Below are 27584 nucleotides of genomic sequence, written 5' to 3'. Positions count from 1 at the left end.
AACACAAAACAAAACATAGCGTAGGCCACAGATGTCAATGACAGCTCACCGGCGCGCTACTCGTCATTTTATGAGGCCCATCAAAGCTTGCCACAAGTTTCCCTTGACTTTTGTTCAAAACTAGCCGTAACAATGAAAACTTTCAGAAGCCTTAAAAGAAGCCTTTCTCCCAGTATCTTGAGATGAAGTCAAAGCAGTAACAAATGTAATTCTCACGGTTACTGTTGCAATAGTCTGCGTACTGAATTTCTAAACATGACAACAAGCACAACCACAAAAAACAACAACAACAAAACAAGTTGTTAGCAGATCTTCATCACGGTTTAGAGTTTCAGGGCTCGGCTTTCGGCTCCGCGCCTTCCTGTATGGAGTACATGTTCTTCCTGCGCTTGTGTAGGTTTTCTCTGGGTACGCCAGCTTCCTTCCACATTCCCAAAACATGCATGTTAGCTTTATGCAATGAAGACTCTAAATTGCCCATACGTGTGAATGGTTGTTTGTCAATATGAGATGGGCTGACAACACATGCAAATTGTTTTGTAATTTGTTCCCATACTGTACCAAATGTGACTTTCAAACCGAGGTAAGCACTGAACCATGATTTTTGGGGTACTGTTACATGCCGAGTGATTATACATGTATGTGTTTTTGCTCCAAAGAGTATAATGAAAACCTTTGTGTTGCGCTAACGGCATGGCCTTTAATGAAAACCTTGCATGGAAAAAGGAAACCTCGGCCCGCATTTGGTGAGTGTCACTAATGTTTATTCATCTCTGGTTGTTAAAGGTTTGACTCATGCTAACTGTTAGCAGTTTACAGAAAGTGCACACCCTCCTAGTAACTTTGGTTCATCTCAGATCATTTGCAATTACTTACTGTCTAGTCGTTGAACACAGAGTGGATTACAATTTTGCTTGATAAAGAGATTCACAAAATCTGAAAATACCTCGGGTATGTTTCACAGAGAGCACTTAAATAAACTTTCTCCAGTTTATGACTGACTTGTGTTCTGCAGACTGGAGGAGGCCCAGCACATTGATGAGGAGGGAGTAGCCATCGTGTAGACCCGCTGATGGAGCCTCAGTTGTACAGCCGTCGCAAGGGTGAACCAGAGTGTCCCTTTTATTCCAGCCAGGATGATAGTAGCGTGAATGTAATAGTCTCATGTTGTTTTCAGTGAAGCTATATTCACTGAGCTGCTTGGTGAAGCCCAAACGCACAGTGCTGGGGACATGTGGACCGGGGAACAATGGCGGCAACGGCCTGGCCTGTACCAGCCATCTTAAAATATTTGTAAGTGACGTGTGCTTGTCTTCTTTGTGGGAGCCAGCTTTACAACTCCAAAGAGTGTTTTCACTCACAACTTCTCTATCTTCTCTCATTCTCACAAGCTCTCCATCCTGGGCCAGAAGAGGTACTGTTTCGGGATCTGATCACCCAGTGTCAGCGAATAGAGACCCCCTTTCTTACTGAAATGCCTGAGGTTTGTCACAGCTTTATCTGTTGAAGTCAAGCTTATTTTTTAACCTCAGAGTCCTCGAGGCTCCCACAGTATTGTCTATTCGCTTATATAAATATACAATATGTCTACATAGTACTTTTTGTATGACTTTAAACAATGGCTCATTAATGCATAATAGGTTTTTCATACAAGTGCAGCTTTGCTTCTGTGTGTTGCAAATGATCTTTACAGTGCTGGTACCATGCTTCGTATTTGAGCTCTTTATCAAGGAGAGAAAAAAGATCAAACAGAAGACGTGAGATGAAGATGGAGTCTTGTCTCGTTCGCAAGTTATTTTAAAGCAGTTAACGGGGCGCATAGGAGGGAAGTTTTTAGTCCAAAATGGAAGCCTGAAAATGGAAGCAGAATGTTATTAGATTCCATGACACAATTACAAAACACAATAGAAATGTGTTTCACTCAAGCTTTTAAAATTAACAAAAGACTTTCATAACACGAAGGCTCATTGTTGTCAAAATGGAATTGACAACAGAGGGGCATTTTTTATTTTACTTGTTGCAAAATGTTTTTTTTTCATTTACTTTATTCAAATTCCAATACTACAATATAATATAATGAAAACGGTACATTTCCAAATTACGGTATTCCAATTTTAATTGGTTTATGTGTGTTTGTGAGGCACGATAGTTTGATGCTTGATTTTAATACGTGTTGTGTTTGTTACATTTAAATGTAAAAATATATGTTGGAATTATTTAACATTTTAATAAATTAAATCACAAATATAAACTAAACACAATTTTAACAAATAAAATACCAGGTAAAAATCATTGCAATTACAGAAATTAGCAAATTGCCTAACCTGATTTTAAATTTAGGTGATGCATGCTGGTCTGAAACTTTGTTATTAGGTATACATCCAATAGTCAACAAAGGAGCCTCCTAAAGTCACAAAGTGTTTGTGACAGAAATGCAGAGGACTGTATATGGTGTGAGAAATTAAAAGTAAATGTGTCATTATAATTCAGATTATTTGGAACATACCTTTGCTATTCTCCAACCTGCCCAGCACAGTTGTCTTTACTTTCTGAGGCAATTGCTAAATATTCAGCATTCCTGCAAAGAAATGGGGATTAAAGCATGAGTTTTGCCGCACAATACTAACGTGGCTCTTCATTTGATATACAGTATATCCTTATAGTTCAGTGTAATGTTTTAAAGCAGCACTATTCGGTGCTAAGGTTTTCTTTTAATCACATCTGTGAGCAAAAATGAAAAAACTTCTCAACTTATTCATGCCAAACTTCGACCAAGAAAAAAGATGCAACATTTTGGTGCATACGTACCGGTAAGTGCAGATCAAGTAAATTTTTTCCATGTTGGTTAACACTGCGAGATATTTACTGCCCTGAATAATGTCTGGCTACTAAGGCCCACTATACACCAAGCGACACGGCTGAATGTGACTGAAGTGGACTATCTTGAAAAAAATTACATTTGCGACCGCACAGCTACCAAACCGCTGCAATGGAAAAAATGCAATCCTGTATCAGGGTTTGAGGCTCCACATACAGTAAACTGTACTGTATCATTTTTTTATTGAACCACTGAAGCATGGCGCAATTGTCAAGGAAGAAGCGGATTGCAACAAACAGGAAACAGACCATAACAAAGATGAGAGTGTGGACATTTTGAGAGGGTTTTGGGAATGATTCATCTTCCCATTCAGTTACTGCACTGCTTACATGCATTTCGCCGACAGAGACTCTCCACGCTTTGCTTTCTAACCACAGGTATATATGAAATTATAAATATAGTTGATTATTATCGTAGCAACACAATGTAGTATTTACGTATATACCATATATACTGCATTGCTACGGCTTGGCGCCACAGCGGCTGAAAGCTTATGTGCATTTTTGTTAACTGTTACATGTACATTGTGACACCGTTCATCGGCGATTCAAGATTTGTATCCCAGCAAAACCAGTGGCCGACGGTCAGCCAAACATGAAAACTAGTTGTCAAACCTGTACACTGTGCGACAGTTCAGTCGGGTTTTGCAGTGTCGCTCAGTGTGCGGCGGGCCTTCATGACAAATTTGAGGCCTAAGCGAGAGGCGGGTACTTTATCTAACAAAGTGTACCATTTGGTGGTGCTGTTCCAAATGAGGACTTTTTAGCCTTGCCAGAGACCTTTGCTTTTTAGCCTTATTCCAGGATAAAGTTACTTCCAACGTTGCAAATGCTGATTTTCCAACACTCTAATGAATATAAGAAATATACATACGCAGCTTCTCTTAATGCTTCCTCCCCAGCTGCTGCTATTTTCCTGTAGCAGTATATCATCTCGATGAGGAGCCACACCTGCAGGCCGATGATGGACACGTACATCATGACTTCAGACACGATGGAAGCTGTTCCTCTGGTAGCTGCGCACAGGGACACAAGAAAGGCGATGTCACAAAAATGAAAAAAGCGACAACCTGACAAGGATCTTTCTCAGCAGGAACGGGTAAGTATCCAATAACTGGGTTCAAATGCAAAACAAAGGAATTTTGTTGGTGATGATTTTATATCTAGACGGTAGGTATAGTTTATGTACTGTATATGCTGTATATCAACAGTCCAATACACCTGTATCTTTATCTACCTTCATCTTTTGTCTATATTTTCAATCAATGCTTGGATCCCAAATGCACAGTTGGCTGCCATACCTTTTTCCACCACAGTGAGGTAGACCACTTTGCGGACAACATTGGTGTACTCGTAGTTTTCATAGGCGAGTATGCGGTTGAAGAAGCAGCGGTATATGCCTGTGTCGTTTAAGGTGACGTTGAGAATATAAATGGACGCATCTTGTATGTCGTTGCTCCTCTTGCTCCCGTTCCAATCCAGACGGTCCATGAAGTGTTCGTTTTCAATGGTGGGGCCCATCTCATCGTAGGTGTAGATCTGATGACACAGTGATATTACATTTCTAATCACGTTCTTTACCATCATGGCCTCAAATGAGCTTTGGATGAGGCTTGAAACTGTGATTTTGTTGTGCAATTGAAGATCTGTGTGTTGGCTGATGAGCAAAGTTAGCCTGACCATCACGCAGCACTACTGCCTTCTGGCCTCAAGCCAGAAGGAGTGACAGAAAGAGAGAGTCACACACTATTGGTGCACCCATAAGACTTCCTGATTAGCTGCTTCTCATTTTCACGACCTCCACCCTACCAGTAGTCTTGTCACATCAGTAAAGGCAAGACTGCGGTTAAGGCATTGTGTCAATGAAAACATTCGTTGGATTTTATTTTGTAGTTATGACTAATCAAGAAGTTTAGGGGAAATATATTGGAATAAAAGTGAAAGTTACCAGAAATATAGAAAAACAAAGGAAAGAACATATATGTAAAAATTCTACAAAATGCAGGAACAAAGTATTTGTTCTGTGTCACAGACTGCAACCAAGTACATCTTTAGTTATCTATCTCAGAAAATCTGTCTGCGAGTGAGCGAAAAGGAACCACGTTGACACGGCAGCCGAAGCACTATCATGTCAAAGTGTAAGGACAGATTAGCATTAGCTAACAGTGTTAAGGCAGGGAAAGCCCAGGGAAAGCTGGGCTCGCATTTGGCCCAGAAGTACTTTAGGCAGGATGAGTGCTGGCTCATGCATGAAACACCTCCAACCCAAATTTAGCCAATTTCACCAAATAATTGTAAATTCTTGATCCTTGGGGTATTTTGACAAAAGCATGCAGCGGACATCTTATTAAGTCATCTAAGAACCTTGCCGAAAATGTGAAAAAAATGCTCCTCAAATCTTGAAATTGTTCTATTCAATGAACAAAAAACAAACTCAACTACAAATAACATTTATTTTCCAGGGATTACATGAGTCAGAAGCGACAAGACCAATCAATGGTGTTGTGTGGAGATTAACACGCTGTTTCATCACCGCAAGATTCATATGCGTGCCTAATGAAGTGTCTAGTGAGTAGACAGTATTTTTCCACAGAATGCTATCAAACAGCAAATAGGGGGCTGCGCGCAAGGTCAACACTGCTGTGTGTCAGAGATGTTGACATCCGGGCACGATCGTATGTCCGACTGCATGCATGCGTGCGCAAACACAAATACTGCAGACCTCTCTAAACAAACGTTTCTCAACAATGACAGCCGTTCCCTCACTTGCACAAAGTCGACCTCTCCTTTGGCCTGGAAGTACCATTCGACAGTGGCAGTAGCTTTGACCTCGCTCCTCCTCTTGCAGGAGAGGCAGCCCAGTTTGAAGCCTTGGCCCACCACCGCCTCTGTGTCCGACTCGGGCTCTGCACACGCCCCATCGCACCGGTGCACTGTTTGCATATTACAACGATACACACCAATTGCATTCACATTGCGTTTGTTTAGGCACAAAACATGAAGCCAGGGAGAAACTCACCCAAAAATGTGCAGGAGAGGAAAAGGAGCAGGATGTGAATAGCAGTCATGTCACTGGTTATACCTTTCTATTGGGACAAGGGGCCTCACAAAGTTCTTTTACACGCCAAATTTTGGTTTTCCTCTTGACAGTTATTGATCATATATATATATAATGCTTTTTATTTGAAGAATACTGCAGATATTAAGAAATGTAGTTCAATAAAGTGCATCCTAGCAGCTACACATGCATTGTAATGGGCAAAATACATCCACCTACAGGCCTCTCAGAGAGATCATACACTGTAGTACTTTGGCCCCAGTCAACAGTTCCCTGCTGATTATAGTATTTATTGCGACAAATTATTGCTGCAGACAATTTTAACTGTCCTGAAGTTTACACGTCAAATTGATGGGCTTCTTCTGCTTTTATTTATAAAAAGAAGCACGTGTAACATTCCACTTCATGCTAAGACTCACAGTGTCCTCCGGAATTTCACCTTGAGATTGTATTACTTTTCCCCTGAGGTTGTTAAAATGAGATTTGACATCATTGCACCATCTTGGAAGTAGATGCACTCATCTCTAATGTTGTCAAGCGACAGACGTTAAATCTTTTGTGTTTACATGCGCAACATATACCATCAACTGACTCTACATTACGGACACGAAGTGCAAATAATATCACTTTAAAATCTACAGCAGCTGGTTTGTACGAACATAAACAGCAATCTAAACATTGTTCATCTGAATCTGATCGCGTGCTGTCGTCAATTGAATAAATCCTTCTGCGGGGCGAAATGTGACGTCGTCCCCCACGATGGCGGCGGTTTGTCGAAAACGGGGAATTTCAGCTATCTAATCTAATCAGCCCTTATTGCTGGTAGGAAAGAATCCTCGGTCGCGCTGGCATTGTCGATCAACTTGCAGGCGCGCAACCAAATCCGTCATTCACCAGAGGAAACCAAAAGCCACGTACGTCCTTGGTGCTGTCACAGTGCCTACTGATGCTGCGCCACAGCGCACAGCAACACTTCTTTCTGCCTTTGCTCTCAGTTGATGCTGCAGATGTACTGCGGTGTAAAATGACCCATTTACGCAATGACAGCAGCTGCTTGGATTCCACCACTCCTTTTGTTTGTTTGTTTTTTGGTTTTTCATTTGCCTGCTATCTTATCTCGTAAAATTAATTAGATATCATTTTAAAAATGCTAGTTTAAGACGAGCAGTGATAGGATAGTTAGGTGTACTGGCTCTTTAAGAAGATTCTGGCTGGACTAGGTGATCTCAAGGTTCCTTCTCCTGACATTCTCTAATGTCGTATGTCGGCCTCGGTTTTTATTTCCAACAAAACAATTGGACGAAAATGTAAAAAGCAAGCTATCTTTGCGTATAATTCGTTCAATGGCATAGAAATGGACTAGGTGTCTCATCTTCGTTTAGTCTAATTTATTTATCGGTCTTACTTTTAATTTACCAACAAAATAATTGAAAAAAAGTGTTTTTAAAACACGTGTTACAATTATTATTCTTATTTTTTTTTTTACACATACACTTCATTCAATATCACAGCAAGAAATATGCTAGTTGTCGAAGGTTATTAGGAAGGACTGGCCCTTTAAGAACCCGTCTCCTGTCATTCTCAATGTCATATATGCCTTACGTTCATCACCGCGAACAACAAAAACGAACAGAAGTCGGGCAACCTGTTTCACGCGTATATTATAATCCCGATCTGGACCTACAACATGCTGGACAAACTCATACGTATCAGGTGATCGAAAACTGTCGAGAAAGAGTGCTGCAATGGTAAAGTGTAGTGTACTGGCCCTTTAAGAACCTCCTCGCTCGCAGGACGAGGCGACCCAGTGGCACCATCTCTCATGTCATAATATGCCGGTCTCACTTTTATTAACGCCTAAACAAATGAAAACAAGCCCATGTGATAATATTACACGCCCCTTTGGGTTGGTTGGTGTGGAATAAAATTGAAGGTATTTCCACGTTTCCTTCCTAAAGGCCAATGACGATGATGTGATGCTCTTTAGCCAGCCAGTTAGCATCAGTGCAACAGCGTCGTAAACAACAGTCGAGCTGCTGTTAAGTCTTGCTAGCTTTCTATATATATATTATATATATATATATATATATATATATTTATATATATTAATTTATTTTTAAATGTAACAACAAAAAATACACATTACACGCTGTAAACTGGAGAATGCCAGAAGACGCGACGCATTCCAAATAAAAGCGCAGAGCAAAGATTTCGCTCAGGTAAGAGAACATAACTGCTAGCTGCCACTTGCTAGCGTTGTTGCTAATTAAGGAATTTAGTGCGAATTAAAAGCGGTAACACGCCATGGTAGGGTTGCTCTTGGACACCAAATAGCTTTGTGCTTGTAGAATGGTGCTGTTTAATGATGACGAGCAGTGGCAAGCATGCTAAAGTGCTGTCTGTAAGGCAATTAGCTCAATCATGTGCGAGTCGCACGCGGCTATAGGATTGTTCACGCTTGGTAATAAGGTGTGCACTGTGCACACATATATCCGCTTAATGGGTTTACTTGTTGTGTATGTTTGTGTACGTTTTTTCACTTGAATGCGAACATTTCCTGAGACTATGGGTCTGGAAAGGTTTGATTTAGGAAGCCAACAACACAAATGCAATGTCATTAGATACTTTGACCACTGAGTATATAGAACAAATCTGAGTGACACATCTCATCAATTGCTTTTGAAATATATGTATTTTTTTAATTGTAAAAAGCATCTGTAGACATCTTATATATTAATCCACCTAACTCTTCTCTCAATAGTATTGCGTGACTATGGATCCGAGCTCCAGTGCTTCTACTGTTCCAGCTGCTTTGACCGTGCAAGTGTGTTTCCCCTCTGTGCGCGCTGCTCTTCTGGACAATCTGAATCACCAGCGAGAGGAGGGCCGGCTGTGTGACCTCTCTATCCATGTGCAAGGCAAAGTGTTCAAGGCCCACCGCTGTGTGCTCGCTGCATCCTCGCCTTACTTCCATGATCAGGTAGGCCCGCCCGCATTTGTGTGTAATACAGCTTCATTTATTTAATTTTCAAATAAAACTGCGTGAATTGCCCCTCCGAGCTCAGCCGCCGCCGCCACCACCGCCCTGCGAGTTATGCTGTTTGCTACGGGGTTTCTCGTGCAGTTTACGCTTGCGGCTGAGAAAGGAATGAATCATTTCATAAAGTGATTCTATTCAGTACTTTCACTCAATAGACGTATACGTGTAACTATATTTTCTTGTATTTTTTTTGTCATTGTTTGTGTAATAATGATTTTTTTTGTGTGTGTCTTTAGGTGTTACTGAAGAATGTGACAACGGTTTCCCTCCCCTCAGTCATGGACCCAGTGGCGTTTGAGAGCGTGCTGAGTTCTGCGTACACGGGTCAGCTGAGCATCGTTCACGATGACATCGTCAACTACGTCACCGTGGCCAGTTTCCTCCAGATGTGGCACATCGTGGACAAATGCACCGAGATCCTAAAGAGACCCCGACCCTCGGCAGAAGTAACCCCGCCGGATGCCTCAGCAGTTCATGCCGGCAGCGCATCCAGACAGCAGTCACCGAGCAGCACCGACTGTTTGTATCTAGAGAGAGAGGGGAGAAGGAAAGAGGCTAAGCCTGACGCTTTGCCTCCTTTGGCTACTTGGAGGCGCCCGCAGCAGTTTTCAAGATGGGGGAGCTCACGGCCCTCCTCTGCGCAGCACTTGGCCGACTCCCAACTGGATGCCCTCCCATACGCAGAGAGCGATTACACCTGCTGCGAAGAGACGTGCGACGGCAAAAGCGGCCATTTCGGCCACAATTGTCCCAGTGCGGAGGTACGGAAGCAGAAACTCAGGTGTGAGCCTCGAGGAGCTCTGCAGAGTGTTGACGGTGAAGCACCACAGAGCAAGAAGAATGAGAAAAGAGAGCTTGAAGCTGATGAAGGGGTCGGAGAAGGTGGGGTGGAGAAGAAGGAAGGATTTGCACAAACGGGTCATTGTGGTAAGATTAAACACATTTTTCTGCTGAAACATACCTCCTTGAAAGACAATTTCTAATAATACCATTAAGTGAATGTTTGCTTGAAATTTTAATCTTGTGATGATTTTACTGCATTAGAGATCAGAGTTAAAGGAAAAACATCGTAACATACAGTAACTATTCTTTTAATTACAACTCTGTTCTCATAGTAATATTTTTTTCTTTAGTCCTTACAGTCCCTACTAAATTGTTAATTTATCAGATACATAAGTTAAAAAAAAAAAAAAAAGACCATCATTTACATAGCAGCTGAAAGTGTATGAACAGGACATCACAGCCATATTGAAACCATTATTGCAATGTTCTGTATTCATAACAATGTTCTTGAAAGATTTTCTAATGTTAGCTCTTCATTTCTCCAGGAGACTTGCAGCCCATGTTAGTAGAGAATGAAGAGTCAAGACGAGCCATGGGGAAGGTGAGTTTGGTGGACGTACGAGATAAATCACAGATGTTGTCCAGTGTCCCGCCTTGCCATAAAGCCGAAAGTCCTTTGGGAGAACCCTGTGCCGTTTTAGCCCGAGTGCAGTGGCAAGCAGGTCCCTGGTCTCAGCAAGAGTCCAGACCACAGGAGGGGGAAGTGGTCGGTAAAGCTGAGGAGGGTTTTCAATGTCTCACAGGGGGAAAATTTAACTCTGAGACATATGATGAGATTGAAGATGGGACAGGCCACGTTTCCCAGAGGCCTCTGGTGCCCGCGTCACCTGACTTCACCATGGCGACCTCAGAGGGGAGCTGGCTTTCCACCAGCGTGCTGCAGAGTGGCGCATCGTTAACTCTGTCCTCCGCTCGCCATTTGCCCCCCTCTTCCGCCAATCTGCCGCCACCCTCATCGCCCCCAACCCCGTCGTCGTCATCCTCTGTGATCATGGCCAGCGCCCCCTACTCGGGCAAAGTCCACTTCTGCCACTGCGGCAAAGCCTTCACGCTGAAGAGCATGCGCGACCGCCACGTGAAGATGCAGCATCTCAACCTGCGGCCGTTCGGCTGCCCCGTCTGCACCAAGTCCTTCAAGATGAAACATCATCTCACCAAGCACCTGAAGACGCACGGAGGGCTGCGGCCTTACGAGTGCGGCGTGTGTGGCAAGAAGGTCATCTGGAGAGACAGCTTCCTGAGGCACCAAGCCAGATGCGAGAGGATCGCATCCTCCGATGACAACACGAGCTCGGCTCGGGCCGACATGGACGGCAGCTACGGTTACGCCTTCGACGGCGGGGACGCCTTTCTCTCAATGGGAGGACAAGTGAAAGTGGAGGAGGTGGATTTCCATGGGGAAATGGAGGCTGGGATGAGTGGGTTGCTGGGAAGTGTGTCCGGGATTGTGGATGAACTAAGAACTCAAAATTTGGACACTGGTGGTCATGTTTACAAAGAGGAGGCAGGAGAGAACTTTGGTGAAACAAAGTAGTATTCAACCATATAAATAAGTGTCGTTTGAGAATCTATAAAGGTTATTTCAAGATATTTCCCCGCAACTGTAAGATTTTCTTCTAATTTTGAAGTGTGGTTAGAAATGAAAGGAAAGGACAAAAACACAAAACATATTTGTTCTAAACCTCTTAATAGAAAGAGAGAGAGAGAGAGAGAGAGAGGCTAATAAACTTTCGTCGAATTAGGTACCTCTCGACTTTAAACATTTATATTATTAAAACTACAGTGGTACCGCGACCTTCAAGTGACCTACAGGTTTTTCAAGCTATCAGTCGGGCAATATTATTTATTTTTTGTCTTGATTTGCAGGGAGAAATTTGAGTATGAGCGCTAAATCGTGCCAGCGAACTTCACAATATTTTAATTTTGTTGTTACTCTACTTTGTTGTTACTTTTTTTAACCAGCGCATTTCCTTCCGTCACCACATAGTTTGTGGTTTTGACTTCAAGTAGAGCGGTATCACTAATTAGCTTAAAGTTTGTTGGCCTTTATCTATCTGATTAAGAGTTTTACAACAAAAATAGGTTGTGTTCTGTGGTATTTTCTTTCCATTTCCAACGGCACCTCAAATTTTGAAGAAAATCCAAGAAGTGAAGGAACGATTCTTGGTTGATTTTACATGGAATGTTCAACTAGCACAACTCAGTAGTGGCTCTTTTGGAGCAACTTATGGGCGTTTTAATGTTACATTTTGGGAAAAATACTTTAAGGGATTGATGTGCTTAAGTATGTTTGTAGCAAGCAGTGTTGTTACTGTTACTGTTCTTCATTATTGTAAACCTAAATTTGCACATGTATTATTTGCTTTCCACCTGAAGTGGAACATGAAAAATAGACAAATAGAGTACAGTACAAATAGAATGTTTTTTGTCCTATACAGTTTTGCACTATGTGATGGGGTAAAAAAAAAAAAAAAGTATAAGTGTTGTTTTTTTGTTGTTGTTTTTTTTTTTAAATCTACTTGTTCATGAAGATGACGAGTGCTAACAATTATTTACACGACTGAAACATTCATTCTTTTACGGTGGTGTAAAATTCACTGGACACTTCATTAGGTACATCTTCACAGTCTAGGTCCAACACAAGATCGATAGCAAATACTCTGCTGTTGCAAAGATCGAAAAATACACTACGAAAAGAGCGTTATAGAATGAGGATGGATAGCTTGGTCGTACTGTATTTGGCCATTCTTGTGTTGCTAAATAAGGTAAGCTATTTTAATACTGCTAAGTGTAACCAGTTTTGATTTTTTAAATTTTTATATTGATTCTCATTAGAATGTGCCTAATGTTGTGGGCGGTGGGTGTGTAAAAGAATGCTGATTATCTTTGCAGTATCCTCCTTAATTCCTTCTGTAATTATCTTTTACTGTGTCTCAGGGGCGGTTCTAGCTCATGTTCAGCGGGCTGGCCAGACTGGGTCCAAGGGTTTTTTTTTCGGGGAGGGTGGGATTGGACTGACTATGGGGGCATTCATGGGGGGGGGGTCTAAACCCAGTATTGGTGTTAGAACCGCCACTGTGCCTTTGGATTAAAATTCTCAGTGTAACGTATTTTGTGTGTGTGTTTGTGGGGGGGATTTGAGCCTCCATTGTTGACCTTGATAACGATTGTGATTGGACAACACATTTAGTCTTGTTTTGATCACAAGCTAAATGTGCTCGAATAAAGTGGACACTGGAAACATGGCAGCTGTATGTTATCTGCAAAGACGTATGTATTGTATGTTTTCATCATATCATGTATATCAAGATAATCCCAATAGTATTGGAGACATTTCGAGTTAAAGTCCATTTTTATTTGGTGAAAAATAATTTGTTGAGATATTAAAAAGGAAAGTAAACGAATGAAAATTACAAACGTGTCACTAACACAACAGTATTTTGTCTAGACAGAAGATAACGATCCACACAGTAGGCTAATGACAAAAACAATACAAACAGTATTTGAAACAGTTTTTGCCATATTGTTTGCTTTAATTCAGTGGACATTGTGCTGCTTCTGGTGTGTGCACCTTGGCCACCTGGGGGCAGTATAATACAGACTTACGGATATGTTGTTGATGGAGCTGATCTCAACATCTCAGTAAACCGCAGTAATAGTCGTGCTTCATGTAGAATATATGCCTGTGAGTATTATATTCTCTGTCTACATTTGTTACGCCACCATTTGTATTCAAATATCCGCTAAAACACTGCAATGCCGATACTATTAGCCTGTCTATGGCGTTTCCAATCGTGTTAGCATTAAGATACCAGACTCAAAAGCAAAGCTATGTGGTTGTTTTAAGTTCACGTGTATTTCTCTTTATTTTATATGTAGTTTGATTGTAAGCTTCAACTGGGTCTGGCTATAAACGCCTTGAAGTCTTTTTAATAGCAACACATTTAAGACTTCAGAACATTTAATATAATAATACAATTTAATTAATATATATCAGCAAAGAGAAGACTTATTTCCAGTTATGTTGCACATGCAAACATTCATAAATTTGATTAGTGTTCATTTCTAACAGTGTAAAGCCCGCACGCGCCCTTCCCTTTGGCAATGACTCATTAACATAAGCACATGGAACATCTGGAAATGATAACAGCATTCACAAGAAAGCCTAATTTACCCAATTGCGCATCCTTTCTGATCACTGTGCTCATAAACGTGTTGCTTACTTCCACCTAAAACCTTTGGACCACTTGCAAAGGGACCATCGGAACAACGAACCTGTCTTTCTTTTTCCTCGCAAACCACACAAAACCTTATGTCTTTCAGTATAATAAAATAATAATATGCATACCGCCAACTCATTTGTGGGCGTGTGATTAGTGTGCGGCAGTGCAATTAAAAAGGGCATGTTCGCTAGATATATTTATTTCTGATGGTACTGTACATGATTAATAACTGAGGTGCGGCAGTTACAATTCTTGTTTCTTACATTTTAACAAGAAGCACACCTCTGAGTGTTTTTTGTTTTTACAGAAAGCTGCGAGACACACAAAGGGTCACTCGTACAAGCAAAAAGCAAGACTACAGAAGACAGATAGAAAAACATTCACGAACATTAGCACCATCAGACTGTGATGATCAACAGAGAATTTGACATTGAGATATTTACTCAAAGCTTGACCAGAATTCTTAAAGACTTGAACAGCTAAATAAGGACTCGGACGAGACCATCTCCATCCCTGGAGCGTGGATGCAAAAATCAAGTGTTAGTGTGTTAACACACAATGGTTGTTTGGTTGTGAGTCAGCTGTGTGTAGATGTGTTGTTCCCCCGTCATGCTGCCCCATCTGCTTTGACTCTGTACTTTGGGCCACGGAGGAGAGCTCAGAAGATGGTGCTCCAGCGTTTGGGGGGTGGACGGGACTTGGTTTCTCCCTGGGGACAAAAAGGAGGAACATAGTCACTTTCTATCTCCAAAGATTGCTTGCAAAGAGTCAACTGGGGGGTGATTCAAAGACCCTGTAAAGTGAATTGTTCGGAGTGTCCAATTTACCGTGCACAATAATCCCTCGTTTATCGCGGGGGTTAGTTTAGGAACCACCTCCGCAATTAATGAAATCCGCGAAGTCGCGACCACATTAGTGTTATTTATACATGTAATCTTCCCCACACTCCTATGAACCTCTTCCATACTCTTATAAACACTTTCTAAACTCTTCAACATACAGTAATGCACGGTAGTACTATACACTATGTACATTTTATTTCCTGTAATATTTGTTGTAATTCTTTTGCCAGTTTTAATGTTTTCTAAGCAGGGAAGCGTTTCTATTACTGCGAGAAATTTTTTTTTTAAAAGCATGCACTCAAAATCCCGCTATATGCCGAATTATGCTCAATATGAATATGGAAAAAAAAATTCTCCAATGCACTGAAGCCGCAATACGTGAACCACAATATAGCGAGGCAACACTATCACCTGAAGAACACAATGGACATAACAAAAGCGCATCTGATTCCATTTGTCCTATTAATTGTATTTCCAGTGATTTTTGTGACTATCACGAAAAGCATGGAAAATGGTTTGATATCAGCTCTTAAACTCTTATGAGCTATTTTTGTTGTCATCGTTATATTTGTACAAACAAATGTACCTTTAGTTGTACGAGGCCTTAAAAGAAACAGAAACTCAAGAAACAAAGGTGATCTAATAAATGTTTTCCTGTATCTCAAATGCCTAATGGGATACAGGACCACTCGTCACCCCAAATCAGTGACCTTTTGCTTTATTATCTACCATTTAAAAGTATAAATACAGTATATATAAACATGAATATATTATTTGCCTACACTGATGGAGACAATGGTTGATTTTTCATGATTTTGAAGCCTCATTTTAAATACTCGGCAATTTTTTCTTAATCATTCAAATTTGGCAGGGTTGTTAACAACACTCTTCTCTGTGGTATGTTAAATTTAGAAGACATTTACTGTATTTTCACTTTGCAGGGACTTTATATTGCCAGTGAAACATGCTGAGAGCCATGAAATTAGATGTGATTGTCAAAATTGTTCAGATTTAATGGGATTTATCCAAATGGAGCAAGAGAAGTAGGTGACATTACACATTAGATTGATGCATATGTTATAAACAAAAACAAAAAACACACAAAAAAAGTAAATTATGATGACATAATGCTGCAACTCGCCAGCCTAAATGAGGGATCATGTTTAACGATCTTCTACTCACTGATTTCGGATGAGAGCATCACTGGTGTAAACACAGATTGGAAAGCTTTTATGAGGTTCATCCCTTTTAAAAGATGTCACTATTGAATGCAGAAGGTGTTCAAAAAAAAAAAGGGGTTGTCAGTCGTGAGTGTTGCTCACCAGGTTGAAGAGTCTGGACAGTGTGCTTTGCTCCCTGCGTCGTCTGACTGGTGACTTTGTGCTCTCTGCACGTGGTGACGAAGCCTAAAAAAACATGCTGCGTAAGCTCACCTGGAATTTTCCATCTGTTTCCGATACACAAATCATAATTTTTGGGACCATCTTCTCAGATATATGTTTACCAAATGTCTTCTTTTAGTGTTTCGGGACTCATCTTCTACACAAGGCTTCGCTGAAAGTTTAATTTCCCTTGTGAAACACTGATGTAAGATCCTTTGTTTTTTTTTTTTTTTAGATTTGGAGTTAATCCAGAGTGGCATGAGGTAAATACAGTATGTACTTAGACAGACAAACTATTTTTTCGTCGTTCACTAATGTGAAAGTCGAGCCGAAGTCGATTACAGCGGTCCCTAAACTTTTTTTACGCCACGGACCAGTTTCATTCCAATCCATAATCCGACGGACCAGTTTAGAAACAAATAGAAGAAACAAATAATATGAGATGTCAAGAACGACGTAAAACTTTAAAGATCAATGTGAAGTAGTAAAGTCGACTAGTCAACTAATTGGTTCAACCCCTAATATGTTCACTTTCTAAGAATCCATTATTAGAAAGTGAAGCCCCTGTATTCACGGTTCAGCAGTGGCCTATTTGCAGAATTTTGGGGCGGAACCTGTCCTCCATTATTCGCTGAAAACTCACCTATTTGCTGTTTTTAGCTCAGGCCAAAGAAAGAAACTATTAGTTTGGCGTCATCTTGGGGTGTTTTTATGCTATCTTGTGACATCTTGGTGCCAAGGAACTATGTTGAAGTGATTTGAGGAGTTTTATTTAGACAAAAGTATTGCTTTGCTGCCTTCTTGTGGCATATATAGGCAATTATAAACTTTTTTTTGGGGGGGGGGGGGGGGGGGGGGGGATTAATCCCTCATGGATTTTCGCTATGCACTATCCCCCATAATTGATTGTGACGTTTTATAATAAATCAAAAATGTATTCCTTTGTTAGGACAGCAATAGTGGATAACACACTGCCTTACAGTTCAGAAATTCTGGGTTTGAATCTCAGCGTCGTCTGTATGTTCTCCCTGTGCTCGCGTGCGTTTTCTCCACTACTATCCGGGCTTCCTCCCACATACCCCAAAGAAATGTCACAAAAACTCTAAATTGTCCATAAGTGTGAATGTTTTTTTTTTTTTTTTTGCGTGGATTAAAAGAAAAAATAAATAAATACAGCAGACAGTAAGAAACAGTACTGTAGTTTTCCAGATATGTTGTGGCCTCCTCCATAATTATTAAAATCCTGACCATACTGTAGATAGATAGATAGATAGATAAGATAGTTTGTTTACCAGCAATAGTGTGCTGAAACTCTACTTTAATTTGTTAAATAACACGATATGAAAAATCCCAAATGTCAACTCAATTGGCCCTTAAGGGCTCACTATGAGGAAGTAGAACCCTCTGAATGAGTCTGGGGACAATAATAAGGGAGATGGTGACAAATGCATGATGAAATCGAACTATAAATAGACAAATGATCATGAGTAATCCTAATTTAAAGTGATTTACTCCAATAAATGCCTGGAGTTGGAATGTTCCTGTAAAGGGTTAACATGAGGTGCGGCTCACGGTGAGACAACAGCAACCTACAAGGAGAAAGAAAACGGATGACAAGGGGAGGGTGTCTGTTGTATGACGTGACTGAGGCGAAGGGAGGGAGTACAAGGCGACATCTGACACGTGAGAAGATACAAGATGGCTGGATGAGTCCTCTGAGACGAGAGCGGTGGGAAATGATAGAGAGGAGAAAGAGAAGATGACAAGATGTAGGCCAGCCGACCCCTAAAAGAAAAAGGTTTACCGGTTGTGGTTCATAAAGAGTTGAGCGGTTTCTAAGTCACCCAGAAGCAGAGTGTCGCTCTGGGTTGGAAGCAAACAAGGGGAAATTGAAATTGTAATTGTAATACAACCACAAATAAGACAAAACATTTGTTAGTTTTACCAGTGAGTCAATAGAAAAAAAAACATGCTGTAAATCCCATATTAAACATAAAACAGTTCATTTAGTCATTACATTTATACACTGTTTTTACATCGTTTTAATCTTAACTCACTAACCAACCATACCAATGATTCATTAGGTAGACTTATGGGTTCATTTAATATTTTAGAATATAAATCATTACAAATAATATTTCAAGTCATAAAGAATCATCTGGCTGCCAGTGTGCAGAAAAAGTTCAAATGATCAAAGTCCGCTTACGGTTATAAGGGGCAGTTATCTTTCAAGGTTTCCATTTATAATATTTGGAATCAACAGCTGTAGATTTTTTTGTGGATATGATTGTGCATATGTACTACTGTAAATTACTGTAATTGATCATTACTTCATCCCTAAATATGGGATGGTGTATAGTGTTTGTTGTAATCTATAGTATGTGCATATACGTATAATATAAAATCACTGTCTGATCAAATGTATTTGTTTCTTATTGTTCATTGGATACAGACAAAAAGTAACTCTATTATACTAGATTTATTTTGTAATAAAGTAAAGATATACATTAAAGGGTATATGATTATGTGTACATTGGTGCCTTGAGATAGGAGTGATCCGATTTTTTGAAGATATGAGTCATCTTTGGACCGATTTTTATGTTTAACTTTGCCTTAAAGTCTGCAAGCTCAATGCTAACACATTATGGGAAACGCCATAGACGGGTTAACGGATAGCATCAGCGCCGCGGTGTTCCTTGGAGCAACGGACATTTGAGCACTAATGGTGGAGCAACGCATGTAGACTTATATTATAACAACAGACATATATTCTTTATCCTCTGCGAAGAATGACCAATATTACTGTGGCTTACTGAGGAGATGAGATGATGTTAAATTGCCAAAAGAGACCGGATGTTAGCAACATTATGCAGACAAAGCATGCATAAAAAAAAAAACAACAACAACATTGAAATTTGCACTCACACACACGCATACAAGTGCAAAGAAAAAGTAGTAATTGCACAAAGGTGACTTTGTGTTGACATACCAAGCCAAAGACCTCTCTCCACTGCACATGAAAAAGGAAACAGTGATATGAGGAGATGGCAACTTGAGACAATTCTCTCCCTGATGACAGTAATGAGTCTGTTAGTTTCAAAACAAAGCATGAGTGACTTTTCCTTTCACGGCACGTTCCCCTTTTTTGGTGCCCTGAAAAGGGAAAGCTAACGAGACACTTGAAATCAATCAGAGATGATCAATTAAACACAACAAATATTTCACTTACCTTTGATTTAGGACGAGGCGAGGAAACCTGAGAGAAAGAAACCAGAAAGAACAGAGTAACTGACCACTTTGACGATAAAATGTGTTATTAATACGGCAGTTTTTGTTTTGTTTTACAACTCAAGCAGCATATAGGAGCTGTTTTGAATTGGCCCTAAACAAACCTGCCGTTTAAACAGAGGTGTGTAGACTTTTTATATCCACTGTATTTCAAATGTAGACATCTTCAAATTATGTTATTCAATATGGTGTTCCTCAAGGATGCCTTGTTTTGCCCCTTGAAGTTTATTTTACAGTACATGCTCCTACTCTGAAGTATTATAATTAAATCTTCCGTCTCCCGTTCCACTTATCCTCAGTTGGCGTGCTGGAGCTAGCTATCTCTGGGCGAGAGGCGGGGTACACCCTGAACTGGTCGCCAGCCAATCGCAGTTATAATTCATATAATTAGAATTAGAATATAATTAAATATATGCATTATTTGCTATATGCTGATGGCATGTTATTCTACACGAATGCTGTCACAAATTACACTGCACCCGCTTGTAATTCGTCTGGCCTTAAATAAGAGATAATAACAATAGGTGAATTCAAAGACTGAATTTGGGTAGCAAACATAGCGCAGTGATTACAGTAAATGCAAAGGGGTCATTTAAGCTCCTGCATATTATTTTTTATTATTATTCACAAAGTCAGGCATTGTATGACTCCAAAAGATGTGCAACTAGCTGTTAGGGCTTTTGTATTGTTGTAATAATTCAAATAATTGATATCAAACTGCATCTACAGTAGTTCAGCCTGCAGCAGACGCAACATTTTTAGAAGTCAATATTTAAAAAAAAATTTTAATCAAAATTGATGCCAGGGCAACTGCACTGTGTGTTTTTTTTTTTTTTTGCATTTTATGTATTTTAGCCTTTAAATAAAAAATACAAAATAAAAAACATACAATGCTGCGGAAGAACTGGACCACAGCGTTTTCATTGGTCCTGCGGCGGGCCGAGGACTGCTGGGGTGATGAGGCCAGGTGACCCCGGAATGACCCCTGAGAGGGACAACAAGTGTTGTAATGTGAAAGATGAATTCACCTTAGAATATATACGAATTATGTTAAGAGCAAGAATCTTTATGCATAACAGATATCATTCTAATTATAACATGGCAATATGAACAAAAACATAACTGAAATAGACAGTAAAAGTCAGTAGACCGCTGTATACTGCACCTTTAGTTTTAGTTCAAGTGGTTTTGTGTCGGCAACACAGTATTCCAAAAGTGAGTCATTGCGATATTAAGATTGTACACCTTTGGATTCAAAGGTTACCCCCAAAAATGTTGCTCCATTTACAAAAGTGATTATCAATAAAGCCAACACCTCCATTTAATTTGATTTAATGTATCCAAATTTGGCCCCTTTCTGTTTGCAACATTGGAAAACTGTTTTCAACAACCATTTTCCAGACCACTTATCCTCACTAGGGTCACGGGAAAACTGTTGCTTCATCATTTTTATTTAGCTGTAAAGGGCAAAGTTTTAGAAACTCCTCCCAGTATGAGGCAACACAATTACAATAATAAACGACCTTGATTATTATATGATTTCTTAAAACCCACTTCTTCTCCTTGCCATTTTCTGACTATTTTTGAGGAAAAAGTCAAACTTTTATGAGATTCAAGTTATAAATTAAAGGGGAAAAAAAGAAAATGTCCTAACTTTACAGGATTAAAGTCATATATTTTAGAGTGGTGGGTTATATATTATGGAGAAAATTTGTAAATTTCCAAGGAAAATAAGTCCTACTAAAGGTCATATTTTCAAGATAAAAATATTTTTGAGAAAAAGTTGTAAATACAAAATTCAGTCTTACGAGGAAAAAGTCAAGTTATGTAGCAATTAAAAGTTTAATATTTTATATTTTGTGTTTCATTCTCACTATGGTATTCAGTGTTTTAATTGATTTTACATTATGTTGTATTGTTGTTGTTGCTTTTTAATCTTCTGTAATGTTAGTTTTATATCCTGTGTGTTTTAAATGAATTGTGAAGCACTTTGATCAATCCTGTTGTTTTTAAATATGCACTATAAATACATTTGGATTGGATTGAATCAATCCAAATTATCTTTATAAAAGCAATTTTGATACAGCACTTGTATCGGATCTTACCAGATTGTGCAGGTGTACCTATTATTGTGGCTACAATAGAAAAGTTGTGGTTTGTTTGCATGCATTAAATAAATGATTAATTTAAGTCAATTGTCACAGTGTCTTAAATATGAAATCATTATTTTAGTTATTATGAAATTAAATAAAATATCTAATAAGTAATGAAGAAAGTTGTATGATGTTTTCTTCACTGTCAGGTAAATATGTAATGTAACTGCCCAAAAGCTCATAATATCATAATTATTTACATCAATAAGGTAGAAGTTTCACTGGACTTGACACAAAATGACAAAACCGTATTGTTAAGTTAATTCTCTTTCTTCAAAATATTAAAGTCAAATACATTGAACCTCAGTTCAAATGGTGGGGAGGGGGTTAAAATGCATTGCTGCCCACCTTGCTCCTTTTCTTTTTGTCCCCTCCAAAGATCTTGCTAAAAGAATCCATGAGTCCCGAGTTCTTCTTCTTCCTGCCAAGGCCCGAGGTGCTCGCTGTAGCCATGCAAGTTGCGTTGAGCTCGGGTGCGGTTCTTCCTCTTCAAACCTCTCGGCGGCCCTCTGAGGTCCGAAGACTACGACGCTCTGCCGGTTCGTTTGCTGCTCCTCTGATGCTCTATGAAGGTGTCGCCCGACCACGGGACGTCGGCCATTGGACGTGGGGAGGGCGAGGTCCGTTGCTGGCGTGGCGCCAAGCATTCTTTGGAGCAACAGTGGCCGTGTCAGCCTCTGCCGCCCTCCGTAAGGGTCGGGCCATTGTTCCTCTCACATCTGCCTCAGGCCGTCCTCAGGGTCAATGAGGCCCATGTAATCGGCCTCAGTTGTCTTATTAAAGGCTTGAGTTTGCATAAGGGGCTCCTGCAATCCAGCCATTCACACCTACGGTCAATTTAGTCTTCAGTGAATCGAGCATGCGTGTTTTCTGAATGTGGGAGGATGCAGGAGTACCAGGAAGGAAAAAAAACACACGCAAGCCACAGGGAGAACATCTCCACACAGGAAAGCCGGATTGGAGATTTGAACCCAGAACTTCCAAACTGTGAGACAGGTGTGCTCACCAAAGGCGGGCAAAGTTTTGTGTGCAACAGGTGGGCGAGGCCGGTGGTTCTCGACTTTGCAAGTACAACCAGCACTGATGACCAGCATTAAAATACAGTAGCTATAATGAACCCAAGTGTTCATCAAAATAAGGGAAGACGTTTTATTCCTAAAATTCAATATGATTGTAAGATACTGAAAACAACACAGGATCTGTCAAGTAGACAGCATGAAAAGACAAAAAGAAAGCAACAGAGGAAGAATTCAGCAAAGTTTGTTTGTATGTGCCCTGCGATTGGCTGGCGACCAGTTCAGGGTGTACCCCGCCTCTCGCTCGAAGATAGCTGGGATCGGCTCCAGCAAGCCCGCGACCCCGCTGAGGAAAAGCGGTACAGAACATGGACGGATGGATACTGTAACAGTATGCAGAGTTTGAATGTTGACAGTGTGCTTAACTATAGGGAAAAAAACAATCCTTAAAAAGTGATTGAATTTAAATGTTTTGCATTAGGTCATCTAAACATTTTGCCTTAATACATATTTGAAATCAAATAGATTCTGGAGATGAAATGCAAATGTATTGTACTTAAAGTTAAAGACAACTGAACTGTACTGAACAAATATGTATTATAGCGGATTTAAAGAAAAATGTCACATTATGCGGAGTTTGAACCTTTAATTCAGTCATTCTTAATCAACCAGTTTTTTAATACAAATAAATATATTTAAAATATATTTAAAACATGCCCGTACCATCCCTTCACATATCCTAAATAAAGGTATGTTTTAAATAAAATGATTGACATAAAATCAAAACTGTGAATGGGGTAGTGCGTGGGAATCCGTCCCACGCCAGCTGCAGTACGTGAACCAATATACTACCAACAGCCACGCCCATGCCACAAGACCGAAAAACAGCTTCTTCGCTAAAGCTGTCAAACTAACTCAACATTTCTCACAGTATATGCTCACTGATTTCATGTTCTCAAAATGATGACAGCTTTACAGGAACCGTTTACGTTAATTTCATCTTTTTGGCTGTTGTTCATCTTGTTTCAGGGTGATAATTACAATGAAAAAATATCTATACATACCCAGACCTCCTCAATGAGCTGACTCAATGGTTTTGAGTGGTGGGTAAAGAAAGAAAACTGAACGCTCGATAGAGCATTTTTCACGTTTTATAGCAACGCGTTATAAAATGAATGCAGTTCAATCATGCAGCAGTTACTGGATATGTGCGAGTGTGTGCTGGCGAGCATTTTTGATAACCTAAGTGGGTATTCAAATTTGAACTCACACTTAGAACCACATGATTTCTCCCATCCAATCAGTAAGAAATACTGTGTATTGAATAAATCCGACTGATATAATGGGATAATCATGCCAAACTTGCAAATACATACATGTTTTGCTAAGTACAATGTATAATCTGAAGTTGTTTGGCGTGGTGCTGTCGGTTCACAAAATGTTCAGGCTGCAGCAGCTGGCAGACAAAGCCAGTTCTGTTGCGGGTTCAGTCGGCCCGGAGTTACACCCAAGCGGCATCGGAATATTAATATTTTGGAACAGATGACTTTTTGTTTTTGATTTCACCTTCTTTTGCTAAGTTGCAAAACATCTCTTTGGGTTAAGTCAAATGTTTGTGCTGAGCGATAAATATTACACTTGGCAGGGAATTTATGAGGTACATCTACACCAGGGATGTGCAAACCTTTGTTTGATTTTTAAAACGTACCAATGGGCCAGGTCATTTCTAGATGAGAATGGAGATTTGCCATTAAACCCCATATTAACTGAAGTAAGTAGATTTGATGCTGTTATAAATGCATTTTGGTCAAGCTCCCGCACTTTTATTAAAGGATTAATTGCAAGCAACAAATGGCTAAATTAATACAATAAATATTACAGGACCCTAAATCAATTCAACCAATTATTTAGCTAGATACATAGATTTTAAACCATGTTGGAAACTCAAATCACTCGTATCTCAAATTTTATTTCGGCATTGAAATGAATGGAAATGCCATGAATCCATGTCCCGTCCCAAAAAAAACAAAACCCAAAATTGTAATGTGTCTTTAAAAGAAAAATCGCACTATATAATATTGTACTTTAGAAAAAAAAACATGCAGTAGTGACATAATTAAAAAGAATTAGACCGTTTTTGTCACGCTGCATTTGAATGGCCATTGTTCAGCTTGTCTCAGCTCCACGTAAAGGATAAAGAATATATGACTAAGTCATGTTATAGTGAACAAGTAAATGTGTTGCTGCACCGTTTGTGTTCAAATATCATTTGCTTAAAGAATTACATATGCATTTCCCATTGTGTTAGCATTAGCAATAAGCTAGCGGACGAAAGGCTACGTGGTTCTAAATACATGTGTGATTCTCCTAGTTTTATGTTTCGTTTGACAGTAATCTTCAACTGGGAGTTGCATTAAAGAAATAAAAAATGGTCCGAATGACACCTTGTAGCTTGAAAAACTACAAACAAGTCGTGTTATAATAACGTGTATAATAGCTAAAGGCACCACCGTATATCGGTTCCTTTCTCTCACTTCATTGGCTGTGCACATGCTTCTTCACAACACAGTATGCAATAATCTTTTAACAGTAACCAGTATAACAGTAACCATATAGTAACACAATCATAGATTGCTGTTGAGTTTCCAGTCCAAACAGTGAAAATATGGTTCGCCGTGTTTGTTCACTCATGTCACACAGTACACAGCACTCCTTGTGTCAGTCCCACTGGCCTGTCAGAGGCAGGGCGCTGGAATGCCGAGAGTGGGTTGACCACATACTGCTCGTGTCCTCACGCACACAACAGAGACTCAGATTTGATCCCAGGGCGGGAAGGTGGAGGAGGAGGAGCGTCACAAGGGGGGGGGGCGCAAACAATGGTGCCCATGCACGAGTGCTGTGGGACATACACACGCCAGATATCTTTGAACCCTGGCAGGAATGTGGCTGTCCACCGAGACACCCACCCGGAGAATATCTGCCACTGGAGAGGGAGAAAAGAATTTTCTTGTTCCTACAGGATGCAAACACATTGGAGACTTGCTTGTACAGGAGTGCCTTGAGATACAAGCTTTGACTTATGAGCAAAACTTAAGACTACGAGCACTGTATGGTGGCAGTGAATTGAACTCACTTCACAACAGTGGCGTCGCTAGGCCTGAAGGCCCCCCCCCCCCCCCCAAAAACGAAAAGTAACATTCACGATATGAGCAAGTACACCGGCAATGAAATAGCCCTTCTCACGTTTGGAACATTTTCTGGTTTTACGGGATTTTTTTAAAAGGGATGATTTGAGATATGTGATTTGAGATACGAGCGTTGTCACTGAACGAAATAAGCTGACATCTCAAGGCACCACTGTATTACCTTGCATCATTTCATGGCATCTGGGTGCCAAAGAACTAAGTTGAAGTTGAGGAGTTTCGTTTAGATAAAAGTAGTGCTTTGCTGCAATCTTATAACATCTATTGGCAATTACAAACCTTAGGGGGTCATCAATTGCAGATTTTCGGGGCAGGGCTCGGTCCCAATTTGGTGAAAATAAATGCTTTTAATAACTCAAATATTAAAGTGAAGAACATTTGCTATTTTGGTACAGATTTTATGCCAAAATGAAAACGACGAAACCATTTAGCAAAAAATATGAAGTAGACACACTTTATTTGCTTTAGTGTGTGCTTAGTGGCCAACCAAAAATATAGATCTAAACTGGCTCACATCTACTTTTATGTTGGAAAATCTTATATTTATAGTAAAGAAAGTCAGACTGTGTGGTTATTTCCCTCCTCATACTGCAGTGCCTCCGTGATGTCTGCTTTGACACGTGATATTATCAACAAATCACAGTATTGTACCTAAGCGCTGTTGAGGCCTCTCTGCCAAACGTCCATATGGAATCAGCGAAGATCCAATGCACCACTGGCAAAGTCTCCAAGCAGATAAAAATGTGGTCTTTATTCATAAAGATGAAAAGAAAGTGGCCCTTGTGATGCGAGAAGGCATTGTTTCATTCAAGGGAGGAAGCATGGCGCTTTTTTTCCTCGGCCTGGATGGTGACATCAGCTACTGGGTATCATTGCCATGCTGTCATCTGTACAAGTGGCACAGGCTGGATGGGAAGAAGAGGTCATCCAAAGTGACAAGAGTGGCTGCAATGCAGGGAGGCTTTACTCTGAGCCCTCCTGTTACATTTCCTGGTCCAACTGATCCATTTTAAAGAAGAAAAAAACATTCAAAAGCGTGGCTTGTGTGTCATCAAATATAACTATTCATTGAAACAGTGAGTAGTTGAGATACAAACAATGTTGATTGGGATTTTTTGTTGTTTTGTTTCATACACTATTGGATAATAAAATATGATGAGGGTCAAAGTGACCCAGAAATGTTATTGGTGAAGGTAATTGGAGCATTGGTCGTGTTTCTGACACTTATGGCGGATTAAACTGGGTCAAACTGACCCAGGAACATTATCGCTGGTCCTAAGATACAAAGCTAACAGATGGGTTAATGCCAGTGTAATGTTGGTGAGAAAGTCAGATGGAAGTTTTCCAACCTTGACAACTGATCCTCAACGAACAACGCTTGCCCAGAAAAATTTGTTTGGATGCCCACCCCCAGGTGTTAGCTGAATAAATTACATTGAAAAAATATATATAAATACCAGCAAAAAAATAAATAAATTCTAAATATTAATTTAACATTTTGTTAAAAAATATATAATTTATGTGGCCCAAAGTTCCCATCGTCGTCTAATCGGGGCGATTTGACCATTTTAGACGTTTGGAAAGTCACAGTCACTTACGGCCACCTACTGACCTAAAAAGGACATTACATCACCAAGCTTTAAACACATTGACCACTCT

At 40.0% G+C, this 27584-nt stretch overlaps 3 protein-coding genes and 1 long non-coding RNA gene across 12 annotated transcripts; 2 read left to right on the top strand and 2 right to left on the bottom strand.

Moving 5' to 3' along the window:
* Positions 1-509: 509 nt before the first annotated feature.
* Positions 510-1199, top strand: LOC133471433 (uncharacterized). Its single transcript, XR_009786212.1, has 2 exons — positions 510-583; positions 660-1199. It is a non-coding gene; the product is annotated as an uncharacterized LOC133471433 (long non-coding RNA).
* On the bottom strand, positions 743-7182 carry LOC133471432 (sodium channel subunit beta-1-like). The gene is made up of 6 exons (XM_061760952.1): positions 5897-7182; positions 5644-5810; positions 4179-4416; positions 3752-3893; positions 2507-2578; positions 743-1851 (listed from the first exon to the last, which is right to left on the bottom strand). The coding sequence occupies exons 1-5, from the start codon at positions 5943-5945 to the stop codon at positions 2512-2514; spliced, it is 663 nt and encodes a 220-aa protein (XP_061616936.1). The 5' UTR covers positions 5946-7182; the 3' UTR covers positions 743-1851; positions 2507-2511.
* zbtb22a (zinc finger and BTB domain containing 22a) lies at positions 3842-13063 on the top strand. 6 transcript variants are annotated; one of them, XM_061760930.1, is made up of 4 exons: positions 3842-3976; positions 8697-8915; positions 9212-9902; positions 10304-13063. In XM_061760930.1, exons 2-4 carry the CDS (start codon positions 8709-8711, stop codon positions 11350-11352), a joined length of 1947 nt encoding a protein of 648 aa, XP_061616914.1. In that variant the 5' UTR covers positions 3842-3976; positions 8697-8708; the 3' UTR covers positions 11353-13063. The 6 variants fall into 6 exon arrangements, with proteins under 6 accessions (XP_061616914.1, XP_061616909.1, XP_061616915.1 ...); XM_061760925.1 differs by lacking the exon at positions 3842-3976 and adding an exon at positions 7513-7648; XM_061760931.1 differs by lacking the exon at positions 3842-3976 and adding an exon at positions 7712-7868.
* Positions 13064-13151: 88 nt separating this feature from the next.
* Positions 13152-22394, bottom strand: LOC133471430 (myelin basic protein-like). Of its 4 annotated transcripts, XM_061760945.1 has the most exons (7): positions 22055-22394; positions 20443-20538; positions 19495-19521; positions 19255-19275; positions 16206-16289; positions 16066-16086; positions 13152-14750 (listed from the first exon to the last, which is right to left on the bottom strand). In XM_061760945.1, exons 1-7 carry the CDS (start codon positions 22351-22353, stop codon positions 14582-14584), a joined length of 717 nt encoding a protein of 238 aa, XP_061616929.1. In that variant the 5' UTR covers positions 22354-22394; the 3' UTR covers positions 13152-14581. The 4 variants fall into 4 exon arrangements, with proteins under 4 accessions (XP_061616929.1, XP_061616930.1, XP_061616931.1 ...); XM_061760946.1 differs by lacking the exon at positions 19255-19275 and having other exon boundaries at positions 22055-22375; XM_061760947.1 differs by lacking the exon at positions 16066-16086 and having other exon boundaries at positions 22055-22278.
* Between the last annotated feature and the right edge of the window lie 5190 nt (positions 22395-27584).

The sequence above is a fragment of the Phyllopteryx taeniolatus genome, chromosome 21, assembly GCF_024500385.1.
Source record: "Phyllopteryx taeniolatus isolate TA_2022b chromosome 21, UOR_Ptae_1.2, whole genome shotgun sequence".
NCBI lineage: Eukaryota > Metazoa > Chordata > Actinopteri > Syngnathiformes > Syngnathidae > Phyllopteryx > Phyllopteryx taeniolatus.
This window is presented reverse-complemented; position numbering and strand designations above follow the sequence as displayed.

What these genes read in the sequence shown, in the direction of transcription:
- LOC133471432 (XM_061760952.1), bottom strand. Translation starts at nt 5,945, where the DNA reads ATGACTGCTATTCACATCCTGCTCCTTTTCCTCTCCTGCACATTTTTG. An exon ending in CCTCACTGTGGTGGAAAAAG is followed by an intron (nt 3,894 to 4,178) that starts GTATGGCAGCCA and finishes CCCTGTGCGCAG; the next exon opens with CTACCAGAGGAACAGCTTCC. An exon ending in GAAGCATTAAGAGAAGCTGC is followed by an intron (nt 2,579 to 3,751) that starts GTATGTATATTT and finishes ATTTCTTTGCAG; the next exon opens with GAATGCTGAATATTTAGCAA.
- zbtb22a (XM_061760925.1), top strand. Translation starts at nt 7,520, where the DNA reads ATGTCATATATGCCTTACGTTCATCACCGCGAACAACAAAAACGAACA. An exon ending in GACAAACTCATACGTATCAG is followed by an intron (nt 7,649 to 8,696) that starts GTGATCGAAAAC and finishes TTCTCTCAATAG; the next exon opens with TATTGCGTGACTATGGATCC. An exon ending in CGCCTTACTTCCATGATCAG is followed by an intron (nt 8,916 to 9,211) that starts GTAGGCCCGCCC and finishes GTGTGTCTTTAG; the next exon opens with GTGTTACTGAAGAATGTGAC.
- LOC133471430 (XM_061760945.1), bottom strand. Translation starts at nt 22,353, where the DNA reads ATGCTTGGCGCCACGCCAGCAACGGACCTCGCCCTCCCCACGTCCAAT. An exon ending in CGCCTCGTCCTAAATCAAAG is followed by an intron (nt 19,276 to 19,494) that starts GTAAGTGAAATA and finishes TTTCATGTGCAG; the next exon opens with TGGAGAGAGGTCTTTGGCTT. An exon ending in GATGCTCTCATCCGAAATCA is followed by an intron (nt 14,751 to 16,065) that starts GTGAGTAGAAGA and finishes TTTTGTCCCCAG; the next exon opens with GGAGAAACCAAGTCCCGTCC.